The 14,542-nt window shown below is 40.5% G+C and overlaps 1 protein-coding gene across 1 annotated transcript; it reads left to right on the forward strand.

The window, feature by feature from the left end:
• The first annotated feature begins 590 nt into the window (after positions 1 to 590).
• Positions 591 to 10,540, forward strand: cfl2 (cofilin 2 (muscle)). The gene is made up of 4 exons (XM_008398689.3): positions 591 to 746; positions 5,602 to 5,909; positions 7,944 to 8,020; positions 9,426 to 10,540. The coding sequence occupies exons 1-4, from the start codon at positions 744 to 746 to the stop codon at positions 9,536 to 9,538; spliced, it is 501 nt and encodes a 166-aa protein (XP_008396911.1). The 5' UTR covers positions 591 to 743; the 3' UTR covers positions 9,539 to 10,540.
• The last annotated feature ends 4,002 nt before the right edge of the window (positions 10,541 to 14,542 follow it).

A 14,542-nucleotide genomic window follows, 5' to 3' on the forward strand; every position in this document is an offset into this window, starting at 1 on the left:
ATAGACATATGCTTAGCTGCATATGTAATTATGCAACACCTCTATTGTTTTATTGGTGTTAAAAATTCTACATCTAGAAACTGGGAGCACATTTTTTGTCTTTCAGTTTTTATGAACTTTAGAATAAAAAAATAGGAATTGGTCAAATTTAGAAGTAGCAGGTGGGAGCTAAACAACACCTGAAATTTTTATCGGCCAAGAAAAAAACCTGATCAGTAAATAGCAGAGATGGGGGAGAGGGAGGGCTGAGTTGTTCTTTTCTGTTTAAAACTGACAAAAAGTCTGGTAACTCCAACGCTTGATAATCCACCGGAACAGCTTTGAAAAATGTGTCAAGGTTATAACTTTTCAAACATCGGTTTATTTTCATACTGGTAACCACACGGTGTACGTGTAAATGTTCCGACAAAATGCCTTATGAGTGGATTTCTAATTTAAAAGGCAAATGTATTCCAAATTACCAGCCTAAGAGATTGAATTCCATACATTTGTAAGTAAATGTGTATGTATATCCAATAAGACCGCAATTGAACCAGTTTCTCCATAAGAGGAAGTTTCCATTTAAAAAAAAAAAAAAAAAGGAAGGAATAAAGTCCAAGAAGAAAGGAGACCAGTTGTAGCCCCGCCTCTCAGATCCCTGCTCCTTCCTCCTCCTCCGGTCAGTCGGCTACATTCCCTGCTACCTTTCACCCCGAGAAACCTCAGTCTGATTCCGACGCAGTGCGGAAAAATCCCGGAATAAAATGGTAAGTACTATTCGGAGATTTTCAGCCTGATGTATAAAGCTATGTGAAATGGGTCTGGTCGCCGCATCAATCCTGCGGGTCTCCCGCAGACGGTGAAGCAAGTCGGTGGGTAGCGTGTTGTTAGCTAGCATGGCTGCCGCTGCTCTTAGTCCGCAAAATTCTGCCTCTATTCGTCGCCAAGAAACGGTTATGGTACCAAGTCTCTTCCTTATGTTCTTAATGGAATTACATAATTTTCATATTAATTCAAAGCTATGGCGTCGAAGCCGGTACCCATTGTAACAATCTGGGCCGGCCCTGCCCTGTGGCCGTGGCGTGGAGCTTCGGGCGGCCATCTTATCTGCTGTGGTGCTGCTCGGCCGACCAACCCGCACCCAGCTGTCCCGGGCTGATCCAGGCCCGCCGAACGGATCGAACCGCGGCTGTGAGGCCGACTGTCTGCCAGGCTGAGTCACACAGTGACGGTGCAGACCGTGTGGGTCTACTGGGAGAGTTCTGCTTCACTCACTCCTCGTAGGAACAAAATATTTAATCAAAGAGAGTAATTTAATGGACACAGAAACGATTGGAATTAATTTATTTAATTCCGTTTTAATTCCGTTTACAAGTTGTCAGTTAATCTGTTAATTTCAAAGTTGGTTTCAGTTAGTTACACTGTGTGAGGAGGAGGAGGGTGGGGCATTTTAATCACAAGGCTTATTGTAGATTATTTTAATCTAATCCATCTAATCTAGTTTTTCTGGCACACCTTTTATTTTCTTGAAAACAATGAGACATGAAACTACTGAATCATTTAAGAACTATAACTCAGACTTGGTTATTAAGCATACATTGATATTTAGCCTGTTTACTTAAAAGCAGCAGGTTTAAGCGATGTGGAAACACAATAGTGATAATTTACTGAAGTTTCACGTAAGAGTTGAATGAAGGTGTTGATTCAAGTCTGTCCAGTTCTAGAAAACCTCTGCCTGTTTTCTCTTATCTAGCTAATCTGTCTGACCTCAGTCAGCCACACCTTGAGGCATAAATGGTGACATGTCAGGAATCAATTTTATCAGATTAAAAGTCTCACCTTAAAAGGTATAACTCCTATGATCATAAATGTCTTCAAACTACAGGTGCACAGTGATTTCCCATCACTATTTGTAAAGTTGTGACCTGTGATTTACTTGTGTTATAAAACTATAACACAGTTCTTTTTCACTTATTCACATATTGACGTGTTGAACCGTCTTGATAAGGCATATTTAAAATACGCTGATTTCTCTGGAACAGTCTCTCTCTCTGTCAGCAGTTATTGAACAGAGGTATCAATACAAATGAACCCAGATAAAATTAGAATTTAAATGACTCCTTTACAAGACAGGTGAGTAGCTCAAAATGTTCTCCTTTGCACAAAACATCACAAGATGTTAAATTTGATTTAGTGTTTAAGAAATAGAATTGTCCAAAAAAAAAAAAATCAGTGCATTCTGTAAGTCCTCTTGGTTAAAATAGCTGAAGACTACTACAGAAACTTGGCAAAGAGCTGTTCTGCTGCAGTAAAGGATGTCACTGTATTTGAAAAAGTAGATGAACATTACTAAAAAAAAAGAAACGGTCTACTGATTTGTGATAAAGTTGAACTGTTTGGTGAAAACTGCTCAAAAAGCTGAATTAACGAGCTAAGCTGTGCTTGGTCGACTGTCCATCTACCAAAAACTGTGAGCTGTTCAGGGGGTCCTGAGCTGAACCTTATCAAGAACACCTGAAATAGGATGTATGCTGTAATTAGCAAAAATGCTGTTGGATGACATGGTGCTGGTTGGCCAACATGCTCGGCACGTTGGTTGCCTTGGCTCTAGCATGTTGGATAATCTTAGCTTGCACCATCTACTGTGCTAAGAGCCATTTAGGAAGAATTAGCTGAAATACTACCACTAGCAGGTTGGCAAATGTTAGCTTCCTACCAACTTAGTAGCTATAAATGAGTTAAGATACTAATATTAGCTTGTTAAGGCTATCTGGTTGAGTAATATTGATTTATTTCTACTAATGTTTAACGTTTATCTTTAGCCGCATTGATTACTGCAACAGCGTCTTCACAGGTCTGACTAACAAATCAATCAAACAGCTGCAGCTGATCCAGAACGCTGCTGCTCGGGTTCTCACTAAAACCAGGAAGATAGAGCACATAACACCAGTTTTAAAGTCCCTACACTGGCTCCCTGTAGCTCAGAGAATAGACTTCAAAATACTGTTGTTAGTTTATAAATCACTGAACGGTTTAGCACCACAATACATTAAAGATCTGTTATTGCTGTACCAACCGTCTAGACCCCTCAGATCTTCTGGTTCTGCTCTGCATCCCCAGAACCAGAACCAAACGAGGAGAAGCAGCATTCAGTTTCTACGCACCACAAATTTGGAACAAGCTTCCAGAAAACTGTAAAACAGCTGAAACACTGTGTGCCTTTAAATCTCAACTTAAAACCCACCTGTTTAGAGTTGCTTATGGCTAAATTAGGGTTAGACTGTGGGTTTTGATATCTTTGATGTTCTTGATGTTTGTTTTTTTTTAATCTCTTTAATGTTTTTATCTTTACTTTTTAATTTCTTTTTATTTCTCTTTCTCACTGTTTATATTCAATATCACATGCTGTTTTTATTTTAATTATGTGAATCACTTTGAAATGCCTTGCTGCTGAAATGTGCTATACAAATAAAATTTGATTGATTGATGTGGATCCTCCTACTCTGGTTACATGCAACAAGTTGGTGAAATGTTGATGTCAGTTAAAATGTTAATGTTGGCTAACTTACTCAATTTGGAAACTAAATTGCTGAAATTAGCCTAAAAGCTAAAGCAAACTTGGTGGTAAATTATTTTTTTTCTTTTAGTATGCTAATAACACCATTGTAGGACAAAACCAACTAAAATATTACTGTTAGTCAAGATGCTATGATTGGGTATTGCTACCATTCTAGCCAAAATTAACATTTTCTAAAAATAAATAAATAAATGAATTAAAAGAAAAAGTCAAATGAACTAATAGAGTTGTACTTAATATTTAGATTTATAAATTAATTATCCAAAATGCTGATTTGCGTAACGATCTAATCTGACCCATTCCGTCTCAATGTATTGTCCTTCTTTGGACAGCGCAGCAATCAGCCCCTCCCTTCCTGTCAGTGACTCACCTGAACATTCATGGTTGAGAATAAAACGGTGATCTGGGAGTTTCAAACTTCATCTTTTAAGCAACTTTTAAGCTAGCAACACACTGCACCTTTTTTTTCTTTACTTTTATTAATTGCACAATCTTGCCTTTTATTTAGCATGCAGTAGTTACACAGCCAGTCCACCCAGACCAGAAATCTAGATGACACAGATTAATGGATTAATTATGCGTTGTTTTTTTATTATCTAGTTCATTCATTCATTCATTTTGTTTGTTTGATAAAATGCATACTGAGAAAATCCATTGGGCTTGTGGTGTAGTTATGGTGATGGATGAGAGTAAAATTATTTTATTGAAAACAGATTTTTGTCTTGCTGCCAAGACTGGTTAGGATTACCTTATTGCTTGACACCAAAACTGAACCTTGTAGTACCTTCAGGGTTTTGGCTGTAGGCCTTTCAACCAATAGAGTTTCATCCCATTTCAACTTCTTAGTCTGAGTACGTAGCCTTTTACAATCTGTAAATGTCCTTATTCAGACATTAGCCCATTGCAATGTGATATAATAATAGTAATAAAGTGCCACATTTTCAGGACATATGCCCTGATCACAGCTTTGTGGCCAGTGTCCCCCCAGCCGTTGCTCTCTCTGCCTGAATGAAGGATAAATCTCTAAGCTTGTCATAGAAAACATCCCTGTGCTTACCCTTACTTACTTTTTAAACACCTCACCGATAATAAAAATTGCTTACTTTGATTATTCTTCTCCATGTAATGGCTTCCACAGCAAGAAGCGCAACTTTGCAGACATAGCTGGATTCCGTGCCTTGACCAATCAGATGTTGGCGTTTCCTACTGGTGCTTTATGATTGGGTGACGATCAGCCTGGGACTGTTCTAATTCCAGTAGGACTGACATGGTTAACTGGATTAATGGTTTTGAATCAATTATTGAAATGGTCAACTAACTTAGAAATCGGATCAAGTGGAGTGTACAGACTCTAAAAACACCCTATAGCAGTAATTAAGTTAAAACTACCAAATATATATAAACTCTGTAAATATGATGTCAAGAACACCTCAAGTGGCATCGTTTTAACTTCACTCGGTTTAAAAAAATAAAATAAAATCTCCCATTCAACATCTTTTGCTGTCCAATTATTAATCGGTCAATCCAAAGTATAATCAATAGATCAGCTCTACACTGTATTGATACTAAGCCCTCTTCACACGTAGATGTTAGGATGATTTTCTTTTGGGATTTTTTAGCTGTAGATTCATCCTTTCCTACAAATGATCAAGTCTTCACTAAAGGAATGCTGATATTGCATTTTAGGCAATAAAGAATGAATTATTTATTTGCACCTTTTTTACCAATTACCAATATTGTGTAAAAAGACTTCAGTGGCTAAATAAAAAATGTCTAAGAAGTGCCAATATTTTTCATCTGATTAATCAATAGAATTATTGCTTCCTAAAATAAGGGTTAGCTCCAGACTTCAGCTTCTTGGTCTCCTGGTGTTTGGTTTCTGTCTGCACCACACTAGAGGTCACGTGAGAGAACTAAAGAATCATCAGATGATTTGGGACTTCAGAGCCAAGTGTTGCTGTAAAATGCTGACTGTTTAAACAGGAAAAACCAGTGCTGACCACAGCAGAGCTGTGACTGCCTCCCCATCCTCTCTCCCCCCGCAGGCATCAGGTGTGACAGTGAACGATGAAGTCATCAGGGTTTTCAACGACATGAAGGTGAGGAAGTCTTCAACTCAGGAAGAGGTGAGGAAGAGGAAGAAGGCCGTGCTGTTCTGTCTGAGTGAGGACAGGAAGAAGATCATTGTGGAAGAGGGGAAGCAGATCCTGGTGGGAGACATCGGTGAAACCGTGGAAGACCCCTACGGCTGCTTCGTCAAGCTCCTCCCCTCCAACGACTGTAGATACGCGCTGTACGACGCCACCTACGAAACCAAGGAGTCCAAGAAGGAGGACCTGGTCTTCATCTTCTGGTATGGTGCTGGTGGCGTGGTGATGGGGGAGCATGAGGTTTCAAACGGGGTTATTAATTCCTGGGTTAAACTTTTAAGTGACTGAAATCATTTTCTGTTGGGTTTTTTTTAACAAGCCTTTTGAGAAAACTTACTATCAATTCAATAGAAACACCGTACCACAGTATTCCTGCCTGTCACCATAACATTTTGCTGGACAATAAATTGTGCCAGAAGTTATTGCGATGAACGATGATGTTGCTGTTTTGAAACCGTTTTCACGTAATATAAAGAGAATGGCATAATGATGCAAGAACACACTCTGTAACATCAATAAACTTTAAATTCGAGAGAACATTTAACACTGGAACTGGAAGAAAGACATTTTAAATATCCAAAATAGACACAACAAATAAATGAATTATGAAAGAAATGCCTGTAAACAAAATTGTCCTTCAAAGGAAGGTTTGGTTGAGGCCGAAGCACCAGACTGCAGACTTTTATCATCTTCAGAAGATGGTTTCTCTTCAGTAGAAAAACAATCCTGCAAATTGAAATCGTCCAGCTTGTTTTAATTTATTGATTTATTGATTTTTGCGGTAGGCTTATGTAATAATTTTTCATTGTTTGAGATGACGGTCGGATCATGCCGCTGCATACTCGCTCGCTCGCTGGAAGAAAACACCAATCAAAGCAAAGTGACAGGCAGCAGGTTAACCCAGCGTCCATGTTTCCACTCCTCAGCCCTGCGGCGCTTTAAAAGGAATGTAATCCTCAACCTGGCTGGGATTACATTCTGTCCCATCGACTCGGAGTAAAGCCAAACCTGCTCTGCATGGCTGCTGTTCTGATTGGCTCACAGGAACGACCACCAGAGACTCACCTGGAGCAAATCCTCTCCTGGAAGATTTGTTCTCATTGCTCCGTTCTGCTGTTTCAGCTGCAGGTTTACTGATGCTAATATTCACAGGAAGCTCTCAGGTCTGTCTAGTATGAATGTCTGCTGCAGTTTAGCAGCAGAGACACCTCCATTCAGAAGCAGTTATTGCACAGACGTGCATAATATTTCAGACATTATTGGTGTTTTAGGGATTATTTGGTGGTCGCTGGCAGCAGAACATGATCACACAGTGATGTCTTTAAATGGCCTGTTTTTAGAGCACTACGTTAACAAATCCTTTTTTTAAATGCTGGCTCTGTCGGGCTGCTTTCAGACTTTTTTTCTGCTCACCGTCTCAAAATGCCTAATTCACGTCAACATTTAGATTTCTCTCGGAGCAGCGATACATTTTTAGCATTTCTCAGACGTTAGTTCAGCCTTTGTCTCAGTCTAAAATTATACTGTGCTGCTTTCATTTTTCTGCCCCATGTTGTATTTAAGTTTCCAGCTGTGACAACTCATCTCAAGCACTATGTCATAATTACTTAACTAAATTCCCCACTGATGCCGATTAAAACCGTAAAAATCAAAACATATGTCGGCTCTACAGATGCGTTCTGTCTGGCAGCCATTCCTTTAGTCACAGTTGTAGCAGCTCAGTGTTATGTGTGATGTATTCATTCTAATATATCTAATAAAATCATTTTTACGTATCTGTATCCGTCTGATAAGTAAAACCTGGCCCATGTTAACATCCAATCATTTTTTCGTCCCCTGTCTGCACTGTGGGGAGCTTAACTGAAGTAATGAAGTCCGTGGTGTGGTCATGTTGTGTTGGGAAGGTTGTAAAAAGCAAACAAACATATATGCATCAGTTATCAGCCATACAGCAGTATTCATCAGCTCAAATGTTCATATCTGTACAGTCCTAAAAAAAAAATTGGTTTTGGCCAAAATCAGAATCAGCAGGTCAGAGTTTTACAGATCGGCCTGAAAACTGCAGTCAGTACAGCCCTAAAAATGACTAACTGGTAACAAATACACTGCAAAAAAATCCTCTGCTTTTATGTTTCTATGTGTAAACACTGAACCGATATAAAGAGCTTTAACAGTTGACTCATTAAAGTAAATAAAAAATTTTTTAAATGATCATTTCAACTTCTTTTCCTCCTCAGGGCCCCAGAGAGCGCTCCGCTGAAGAGCAAGATGATTTACGCCAGCTCTAAAGATGCCATCAAAAAGAAGTTTACAGGTGAGGAGGACGTGGTTACAGAGTTCTTGCAGCAACACGAATGATCTCCAGATTAGATGTTATTGTAACTTTAGGCTGTAGAAAGTATTAAAAACATTCTTTCCCTTTAGCTGGACACTTGTACTGTTTGTGAATTATGTCAAATTTTTCTGAACTTGATAATAAGCCCATCAAATGCATTGTGTTCTCAATAACACAGGACTTTACTGACCCATATATATGACACCAGGCCCCACTCATCATATCATTTATGTTGAACCTTGTGTGACGGTGTTGTTGCGTTTTGTCTCATGCTGTGTGTTATTGGCTACCTAGTTGCTGGTTGTTGTTGTGTATGTGGAGATGGGAGTGCAGGGTCTGGTTCGTGGAAAATAATTTCCTCTTGAGGACAACGACGTCTAAAAATCACATCCTTACCCATGAAAAAACCAGAAAACCGTAGAAGACTGCTGGCCTGGCCATTACCTCAATAAAATCTGGCTTCACAGCTCAGTTTGGGCTTTTTGTAGTTCACTTTGATTCCCTCCGGTAGATTTTCTACCAGCCCAATCAGGGAACAGAAGGTGAAGAAATGAGATTATCTGCTCTGTTTTGATATTGTAGTCATCCTACAGTTTTAGCTGTGTCAGCAGAGGAAGTGAACGAAGCCATTCAATCCATGTCGGCAACATTTAAAAATATTGGAGAATTGTCCAATTTTAGTTCTGATATGTTTTTTTTAATATGTTGTTTCATGGGCAGTTTTTATCCCTTTCTCCTGACTGATACCTTCAAAGAGGCATGGTTGTCCTTTGGGACGTCACTGTGACTTATGGTTTTATCTAAAAATCATAAGTCTGGAAATCACCTGGAAACCTGACCTTGATTTCAGCTTCATCAGGTTGTAACTGAAAGCAGGAACTCAGTTAGACATAAGTTTGCATGAGGTGTGTAATTATGTCACTGCCACTTTTTGTTTTATTTTACATTTTATGTCTAACAATACGTTGTTCACATAGATATTACCAGATGTGCAACTTTAAAGTTTAATCAGGTTAGGAAGAGACTGATCATAAAAGCCTGGTGTTTAACTTTGCTGTTTCTGGAGAAAAGCAGTCGGCTCAGTGACAGAAGAGCCGTAAACACCCAGCTTATGACAAACACACTTCATCTCAGGGTGAAGTCTTCCTGTTTTCTTAATGGCTTTGTTGAAGCGGAGGATTGATCTAGACGGCTTCCTGTTAGTTCTGTGGTAGCTCTGCTTTTGTCTGGGTTTTAGGCTCATTCATTCATGACTGGTTAGAAAAGGAGCTCTGTGATTGGTCAGACCTGCCCAGCTTGTGTGTGTGTGTTGGTTTGCCGTGAGTCAGTGAATGCTCGGGCGTGTTCGTCCACACCTGCGTTGACTCTGGGAATGTCTTCTCAGGTATCAAGCACGAGTGGCAGGTGAACGGCCTGGACGACATTCAGGACCGCCGGACGCTGGCCGAGAAGCTGGGCGGGAACGTAGTGGTGTCTCTGGAGGGCAAGCCGCTGTGATGCGGCGGCGACAAGCCGAGCGGAGTCAAGCCAACCGCCGTGCCATCAGGACCGAAGCAACCAACCCCACCTGAACACCGTCACTTCACCCAGAAGCTTGCTCTGTCTATATCCATGTCCTGAAGGTGTTAGCGTCTTTAGGCTTCTTTGTTTCTATTTTTTTTTGTCTTGGTTCTTATTGCTTTCTTTTTTCTTTTTCTTTTTTTTCTTTTTTTTTTCCTAAACATGGAGATCTCATTAACATAATGATATGCAAACACCTCCCAGTTTGTCATGTGACCTTTGCTTACATGGCGGAAATAAAACAACACTACCAAACCCCACCAAGGTTCTCTCTCTCTTTCTCTCTTTCCCTCCATCCCTCTCTCTCCCCCTCCCTCACACACAGCCAGAGTTTTGCCAAAAAAAGTTGATATGAAGGAAGCAGCCACTGTTGTGTGACGAGAGCGCCACAAAGCACTGCCTCCTGCTGTACACGGGTTGCACTCATGAAGCTTTTTACATGAATATTTATTATTGTAATCTTTTGTGTCCTCTCCATTTCATTCAACCAGGCTGACACGTTGTGTTAGACTATGCATAAGATTATTGTCCAGCACTTTTCATTTGAACACTACAGGTTGAGACTGAAGTTCCTGGTGTTAAATTCCGTTTTTTTTTTGTTTGTTTGTTTTTTGTTTCCAAGTGAAGATTTGTTTACCTCAGTTCTCATTCTTGTATGACTGACCATCATTAGCCGTTTGCTTGTCGCCTTATTTCAGTTTGAATGTAACCGTCACACCAGAGTCGGAGTGCACTTTTGTTTTGTAAAGGAAGCACTACAGGAAGCAGGTTTAAGCCCATTCACCACTCCCCACCCTCTACCTTCCCCAACAGTGAGAGATGACTCCCGCCACCCACGACAACATCATCATCATCATCATCATCTGGAGCCTTAAAGTGAAACATTGTTTCTGAGATCACAGGAAGCCACTTTGCAATAAAAGCCTGTGGCAGACAAAATGTCTCCTGGTATTTTTTTTTTTCTACCAATCACAAATTAAATTTATGAAAATATTTTGTTGTACGGGCTGCACAGTGGCGCAGTTGGTAGAGCTGTTGCCTTGCAGCAAGAAGGTTCTGGGTTCGATTCCCGGCCCTGGTCTTTCTGCGTGGAGTTTGAATGTTCTCCCTGTGCATGGTGGGTTTTCTCCAGGTACTCTGGTTTCCTCCCACAGTCCAAAAACATGACTGTCAGGTTAATTGGCCTCTCTAAATTGCCCCTAGGTGTGAATGTGTGTGTGGATGGTTGGTTGCCCTGTGTGTCTCTGTGTTGCCCTGCGGCAGACTGGCGACCTGTCCAGGGTGTATCCTGCCTCTCGCCCGGAACGTCAGCTGGAGATAAGCACCAGCAACCCTCCTGACCCCACTGAGGGACAAGGGTATATGAAAATGGATGGATGGATGGATTTTGTTGTACTTTAAATCTTTAAGGTTACTGCTAGCTTCAACAAACTGTTATATAGAGGGCGTGATCCGTATACCTGATGCGGTGTTCACAGGTTCGAGTCCTGACCTGATGACCTTTAGCACATGTCTTCCCTCTAACTCACAACCCACATTCCCTGAAATAGAATGTGGGTTCTGAAATAAAGGCCACTAGAACTGATAAAACCTTTAAAAAATGTATGGGTTAATAATGACAATAACTTGGTCTCTAAACAGTGAATATGGCTTTTACTGTTGTTTAAACCTGGGTTTTTCTTGGTATACAGGTCCTTCTCAAAAAACTTGCATATTGTGATAAAGTTCATTATTTTCCATAATTTAATGATAAAAATTAAACTATCATATATTTTAGATTCATTGCACACCAACTGAAATATTTCAGGTCTTTTATTGTTTTAATATTGATGATTTTGGCAAACAGCTCATGAAAACCCAAAATCACTATCTCAAAAAATTAGCATATCATGAAAAGGTTCTCTGAACGAGCAGTTAACCTGATCATTTGAATCAACAAAGTAACTAAACACCTGCAAAAGATTCCTGAGGCTTTTAAAAACTCCCAGCCTGGTTCATTACTCAAAACCGCAATCATGGGTAAGACTGCAGACCTGACTGCTGTCCAGAAGGCCATCATTGACACCCTCAAGCAAGAGGGTAAGACACAGAAATTTCTGAACGAATAGGCTGTTCCCAGAGTGCTGTATCAAGGCACCTCAGTGGAAAGTCTGTGGGAAGGAAAAAGTGTGGCAGAAAACGCTGCACAACAAGAAGAGGTGACCGGACCCTGAGGAAGAGTGTGGAGAAGGTCCGATTCCAGACCTTGGGGGAAGCAGTGGACTGAGTCTGGAGTAGAAACATCCAGAGCCACCGTGCTCAGGTGTGTGCAGCAAATGGGCTACAGGTGCTGCATTCCCCAGGTCAAAGGTCAAGCCACATTTGAACCAGAAACAGCGGTAGAAGCTCCTGACCTGGGCTACAGAGAAGCAGAACTGGACTGTTACTCAGTGGTCCAAAGTACTTTTTTAAGATGAAAGCAAATTTTGCATGTCATTGGGAAATCAAGGTGAGTCTGGAGGAAGACTGGAGAGAAGGAAATGCCAAAAGGCCAGAAGTCCAGTGTCCAGTACCCACAGTCAGTGATGGTCTGGGGAGCCATGTCAGCTGCTGGTGTTGGTCCACTGTGTTTTATCAAGGGCAGGTCAGTGCAGCAGCTATCAGGAGGTTTTGGAGCACTTCATGCTTCCATCTGCTGAAAAGCTTTATGGAGATGAAGATTTCATTTTTCAGCACAACCTGCTCACAGTGCCAAAACCACTGGTATACTGACCATGGTATTACTGTGCTCAATTGACCTGCCAACTCTCCTGACCTGAACCCCACAGAGAATCTGTGGGATATTGTGAAGAGAAAGTTGAGAGACCAAGACCCAAAACTCTGGATGAGCTTAAAGTCGCTATCAAAGCATCCTGGCCTCCATAACACCTCAGCAGAGCCACAGGCTGATGGCCTCCATGCCGCATTGAAGGCTGCAAAAGGATTCCTGACCAAGTATTGATGCATAACTGAACATAATTATTTGAAGGTTGACTCTTTGGTATTAAAACACATTTCTTTTATTGGTCAGATGAAATATGCTAATTTTTTGAGATGGGAATTTTGGGTTTTCATGAGCTGTATGTCAAAATCATCAGTATTAAAACGATTAAAGACCCGAAATATTTCAGTTGGTGTGCAATGAATCTAAAATATATGACAGTTTAATTTTTTATCATTACATTATGGAAAATAATGAACTTTATCACAATATGCTAATTTTTTTAGAAGGACCTGTATACGGAACCTTTAAAAACTTGCACCATTTCCATAATTCCTCAAGATTCCATAGCAACTAAAAAATTAACAAGAACTTGCCTCTGTATGCTTGACATTTTTATACAGTGCCTGATATCATAGTGTTTTCATTGATGATGTCACAGAGGTTCAAAGAGGATGTATTTGAGGAACAAATACTGTGCTTCTCAACTTTGTTGAAAGTAGATTGCTTGCAGGGAGTGAGACGAAATACAGTGATTTTATTTTACAAACATTTCAAATTGAGCATCCAGTCAGCATGGCTTTTGCTCAATCTGTTGTTGGTGCCATATTTACTGAAAAGATCTGCATAAAAGATGATTTGCTTGAAGTTAGCTCTGAAGACAAGAATGTTGATTCTGAAGCCTCTACTAATGCTTTGGTAATGCAGACCACAGAAAAATGTGCTTTTGCCAGTGGTCCCAAAAACCAAACCTGGAACCTGGAAATGGAAACTTTCTCAGAGGATGAGGAGGTCGCTTTTGACGAATTCAATGTTCCTGGTCTCAAGATGAGCGCAGGTGTGGAAGCTGGCTTAGTGGCTGAGCAAGAAACCACAAAAACAGAAAATATGTTGACGGGTTCCGAAGAAATCCTTGATTATTTTACTAACTATTTAGCTCAAGACGATTTACTTCAGTACCTCACTGACAGCGAGGATGAACAATCCAGTGATGAATCCTATCCAGACTCTCTTCTAGATTTGATGTTCACACTGGATGAACTTGGTGTTTTCTCTGTGGATGAATTACAAGATGATGCTGATTATTTCTACACAGAAGAAGACGATGAAAGCCCAACAAATTCTCTTCTTGATCCAACCATGTACTTCTGCAGGTTTTCCAACGACTTCAATAACTGTTGGATAAACGCCACATTGCAGAGTATTTTGAACCTGAGTATTACCAGAAGGTTTGTGGCTGAATGTCCTGAAGAGATTTTTGGAGCTTTGTCAGGAGCTCCACTGTGTGCCAGGCTTTTCTATACAGCCATGCACCAGCCGGGAAAATACTTTTCCCCAGAAGAAATTATTCAAGTTCTGTTGGAAATAATTGAAATTATAGATTCAGAAAACTTGATACAACACAACGACCTAACAAACTTTTTGTTAACTATTTTAAACTGGCTTAACCCATGTGGCATTAACACACTTTGTGTGGTGTACACAGTTGCTGCTTGTGAAAGATGTCAGGAGGCTTATCAGGACGTCTGGGAGCTCGGTCCCATTGTTCGTCTGCCAGTTCCTCAACCATATGACAGTACCGCTTCTCTCCTTCACCGTTGGGCTTCTGAGATCTATGCAAAATGTTGTGACATCTGCTACTCCAACTTAAAGAGAAAATACTTCCTCAACCACACTGATGTGATAGCCCTGTATCTGAAACGGCCAGACAGCCAGGAGGATCTAAGACTTCCTGTGATTCCCAGTTCGACTATTGACATTCCTGTAAAAACTGGAACACTGTTGTATCGTCTGTCCTCAGTCATTTGCCACCAATCTATGAGTTGTCTGCTTGGCCACTTTTACACATATCTGATGTGTGGAGAAATGGTGTATAAGGCTGAGGATGACCAGATAACAATTTCAGATGTAGATAGTGCACCTGACATTTGCCATAACGGGTTTATCTACATCTATGAGAAGTACACAGAAGGACATGATGA

Source organism: Poecilia reticulata, chromosome 22 (assembly GCF_904066995.2).
Source record: "Poecilia reticulata chromosome 22, P_reticulata-male-v2, whole genome shotgun sequence".
Lineage (NCBI taxonomy): Eukaryota > Metazoa > Chordata > Actinopteri > Cyprinodontiformes > Poeciliidae > Poecilia > Poecilia reticulata.

Excerpts from the sequence above, each read along its gene's own strand:
- cfl2 (XM_008398689.3), top strand. Across the intron at positions 5,910-7,943 it reads GACCTGGTCTTCATCTTCTG|GGCCCCAGAGAGCGCTCCGC; the intron begins GTATGGTGCTGG and ends TTTCCTCCTCAG. Across the intron at positions 8,021-9,425 it reads CATCAAAAAGAAGTTTACAG|GTATCAAGCACGAGTGGCAG; the intron begins GTGAGGAGGACG and ends ATGTCTTCTCAG.